Below are 3474 nucleotides of genomic sequence, written 5' to 3'. Positions count from 1 at the left end.
TATACTAGGATGTCAAATCTCAAACCTTTTTAATGATTATTATAACAAACCTTTTATATAATTATTATGTTTCATATTGACCATTTGCATAAAGTTTACAAGTAGTTATATTTGTTTAAGACTATAGAATTATTAATGTTTGTTGTTTGATTAGCATGGAAATAATTTAGAGTTCCCACCAAAGTTGTTTGAATCCATTCATTAAAATAAAGATTTTAATTAAAAATTATAAGAGGGTCTATGTTTAAGAAGAAATTTATTAAACAAATATAATAAATAAATGGAAAAATTACTGAATCAAAATATACTGCGAAAGTATTTGCCAAATACTAGCGACAAAAAGCCAATAAAAAAATCCTGACTGTACGAGTACGTTTGGTAACTACGCCTTTTTCATAACGGAAAAAGTCCATTCTGTATCAACAAACATAAATCCGTTGACACAGCTGCTGTACAGTGTAAACCCAAGAAAAACACACAATTCTGAAATTGATTGATGGAAGCCATTTTAAGATATAAATTCCAGACGATGAAGAAAATTTGTTGGTAGGTAATATGAGAGAACTTATGATCCATAAAGATGGTGGAATTTATATTAGAAAACTACCTGCTCCCGACCACGCTGTTCTCAAGTCTTTATGCGCAATTTCTTATCCTGCTGAAATTTCTACCCCAATGGAAACAGTCTACAGATTACGCTTTCAAATATCAATCCACCACGTAAATTAATTCTGCCGGATTTTTCTTCGAAGTTGCCTGGAAGAATAGTACATTGAATATATATACAGTACTAAATACGGCCAGCAGTATTTCCTGCACTGCTGCCTCAACAATGGCGTACACAGTTCCCCTGCCAATCTTGAACTTTGAAATTTTACAATCGAGATTACATGTAACAGGATAGGCTTATTCAAATAGTATTATTACAGACTAATACGCCTTTTCCACACCGCCATGAGCTGGGAAAAAGTCTCCTACTCTCCTCTTCTTGGATGCGGAGGGCTCAAAACTGGGACTTTTTTCAAAATTGGGATCTTTGGGCGCACAATTAGCACTTGAATTGTCGCTGTTACAGCTAAAGCTTGCGTCCACTACTCCATGGGGGCTGCCCTGTTGCAGGGAAGAACTGGTGCACACTCTTTGTTTCCATGACGAGATTAATTTCCCAAAAGATTCAAGGACTAGCTTATAACATTCTTCCACAGTACCCTGCAATGGCAGTTTAAATCTAAGCAAAAAATTCGAAGAACATAAATATCAGAACAATGAAATTCGGGTATCTTTACCTTGTCGACCTTTAATCCAGAAAGCAAACGGCGCTCGCATTCAACGCTGTTCGGAATTTGTGCTTTCCTCATGGTGCAGAGCATTATTGCAGTCGCAACGACCGAGGGCCGAAAATTCAAAACCCTAACGTCTGGCAAACGAAAGGGGAAAGCAAAGCAGGTTTTATTATCAGTAACAAATCATTACAGAAATTTATGTGTGAAGATTCGCGAATCAAAAGCCTCAAATGCATTATAGAAATTTAAGTCTGAAGATCCACGAATCAAAGTTTTAGCTTGAAGATTTGTGAATCAATAGCTTCAAATGTATTACTGAAATCTTTGTCTGAAGAATGGAAAATCAAAAGCTTCAAATGCACAGTGTGTTTAAATATAATTATACCTTTAACAATACAGAGAGCGACTTCATTGCAGCGTAATGTAAAAGTCCTAATTTGCTGCCTTTGTAAGCCTAAAATGCGAGTTCCGTGACTTATGAATGAAAGGGGTGTCACGGCACCCATCCGCCATTTCAGAGCTCCCAAAAGGATCAACTCCATTCGCTGTACTGTTCTTGCTTCAAAAATATACTCGGCCCCTTCCACCTGTAAGAAACACGTGAAAGTTTAAATCGCCGACCGGATGAAACCCTCATAGCCTGAAAGGCCGAACGAACATTAATGAAAGAAGAAGTTAAAGCTTGGACCTGGAGATCGAGCAGCAGAGGAACGCGATTCTCTTCCATTTTCGCTGCAAGAGAAAGGCAGGCCACAGATGCCAGCTGCATTGCCCAGCCCCTCTTCGCTTGCTCTATTTCCGTACCGGCCATGAAACGATCCAAATAATTTACAGCCAGCAGAGCCGTTTCTCCACGAAAAAGATGAAATTTCTGCACCTTCAGAATCCATGAGACAGCACGAAGACGAGCTTCCGAATCGCCATTATTGAGGGCGAGCCTTTGCAGATAACCAGAATGCGGCATGTACAGCGATTCCTTGTCTGCGAGCTCCCAAATCTCTCCCTTTTCCTCATAATTTTCCACGGCAAAGCTATTATTGCTTTTATTGTTCAAATGTGTTTGAAGAAGAGGTGAGCAATGAATGCTGGCGGGCGCCATGAATGACCAGTGCCTTGTGCCGCGTGATACAACTACAGCTTTAAAGCAGAAAAGATCAGATTTCGACCCACATTATTGTCGCCATAGCCCCGATTTACATTCCCCAAGGATTTATTGATTGAAAAACCAGCAAGAAAATCGCGTCGCTTCGAGATTCTAAGTTGTAAATGCTCTCAATCCATGCATTCAATCAGATATTCATACGATTTGCAAGACTGGTTTGGATTCATAGGGAAAAAAGCACAATCTTTGATTCGCAAATAGGAAATCATTCCTTTCCAATTATATGATCGAAGTTTGGGTTGATTGGGTAGCGGGAAGTTCGTCAGTCTTGAATGATGTTTTTTCTTTTTCACTGTCTTGCCTCGTTACTTTATATTCTATTTTTCTATTTGAAGGGTTTGGATTTGCTAAATTGTAATAAATGTTTTGAATGTTTTGTTTGAAAGTGCAGTCGATTTATGCCCCGCTCGGGGTTCACGCGTTTGTCATGTGTGGGGAGTCTACGTGAATACAATAAATTTATGTGGAAGGAAGGTGACTGCGACTTCGGAAAGAAGGAAGGTCACTGCGACTTCGATGTGATGCTTTCCGAAACCATTGTCTATACACCACCTAGAAAGCTCCATTTTTTTTATTATTATCATTAGCAATTGCATCTTGGTGAGCAATAGGTATGCCGATAATATATTGAAGAATAATTTTAAAAAAAATATGTATAGGGGAGAAGGGTAGATAGAGGAAAATGACACGACTCCTTGTCTGTGTCTCTCTTTCCAACTCTTTTTATAACTTTGTCTATCTCTCTATTTAACTATTTACCTCTCTCTACATTGTTCTTTCCTTCTATCTCTAACTACATCTCTGTATCTTTCTCTATCTCTTTCTATCACTTGTTATCCATCTCCATATCTTATATCTCTACCAATTTATGGCATTCCCTCCCTTCTCTCTCATTCACTACATCTCCAATTGCCCCCTCTCTATATTTTGGATGACCATCAAACACATCTCGACCATTTGTTTTTATCCCTAATACTTTGTTGTTTTGATCGTAGAAATTTACATAGGTATAATTCTAATGGATTGACA

At 38.2% G+C, this 3474-nt stretch overlaps 1 protein-coding gene across 1 annotated transcript; it reads right to left on the bottom strand.

Moving 5' to 3' along the window:
- Positions 1-374: 374 nt before the first annotated feature.
- On the bottom strand, positions 375-2879 carry LOC149532624 (cyclin-D3-3-like). The gene is made up of 4 exons (XM_089805613.1): positions 1972-2879; positions 1669-1870; positions 1287-1417; positions 375-1209 (listed from the first exon to the last, which is right to left on the bottom strand). Exons 1-4 carry the CDS (start codon positions 2380-2382, stop codon positions 931-933), a joined length of 1023 nt encoding a protein of 340 aa, XP_089661739.1. The 5' UTR covers positions 2383-2879; the 3' UTR covers positions 375-930.
- Positions 2880-3474: the final 595 nt, after the last annotated feature.

The sequence above is a fragment of the Cupressus sempervirens genome, chromosome 10, assembly GCF_028749045.1.
Source record: "Cupressus sempervirens isolate cs-2001-9-10 chromosome 10, ASM2874904v1, whole genome shotgun sequence".
Lineage (NCBI taxonomy): Eukaryota > Viridiplantae > Streptophyta > Pinopsida > Cupressales > Cupressaceae > Cupressus > Cupressus sempervirens.
This window is presented reverse-complemented; position numbering and strand designations above follow the sequence as displayed.

Coding starts and splice junctions, on each gene's coding strand:
- LOC149532624 (XM_089805613.1), bottom strand. CDS start 2,382: ATGGCGCCCGCCAGCATTCATTGCTCACCTCTTCTTCAAACACATTTG. Junction 1,871..1,971: donor CTCTGCTGCTCGATCTCCAG/GTCCAAGCTTTA, acceptor TGTTTCTTACAG/GTGGAAGGGGCCGAGTATAT. Junction 1,210..1,286: donor CTGGATTAAAGGTCGACAAG/GTAAAGATACCC, acceptor CTGCCATTGCAG/GGTACTGTGGAAGAATGTTA.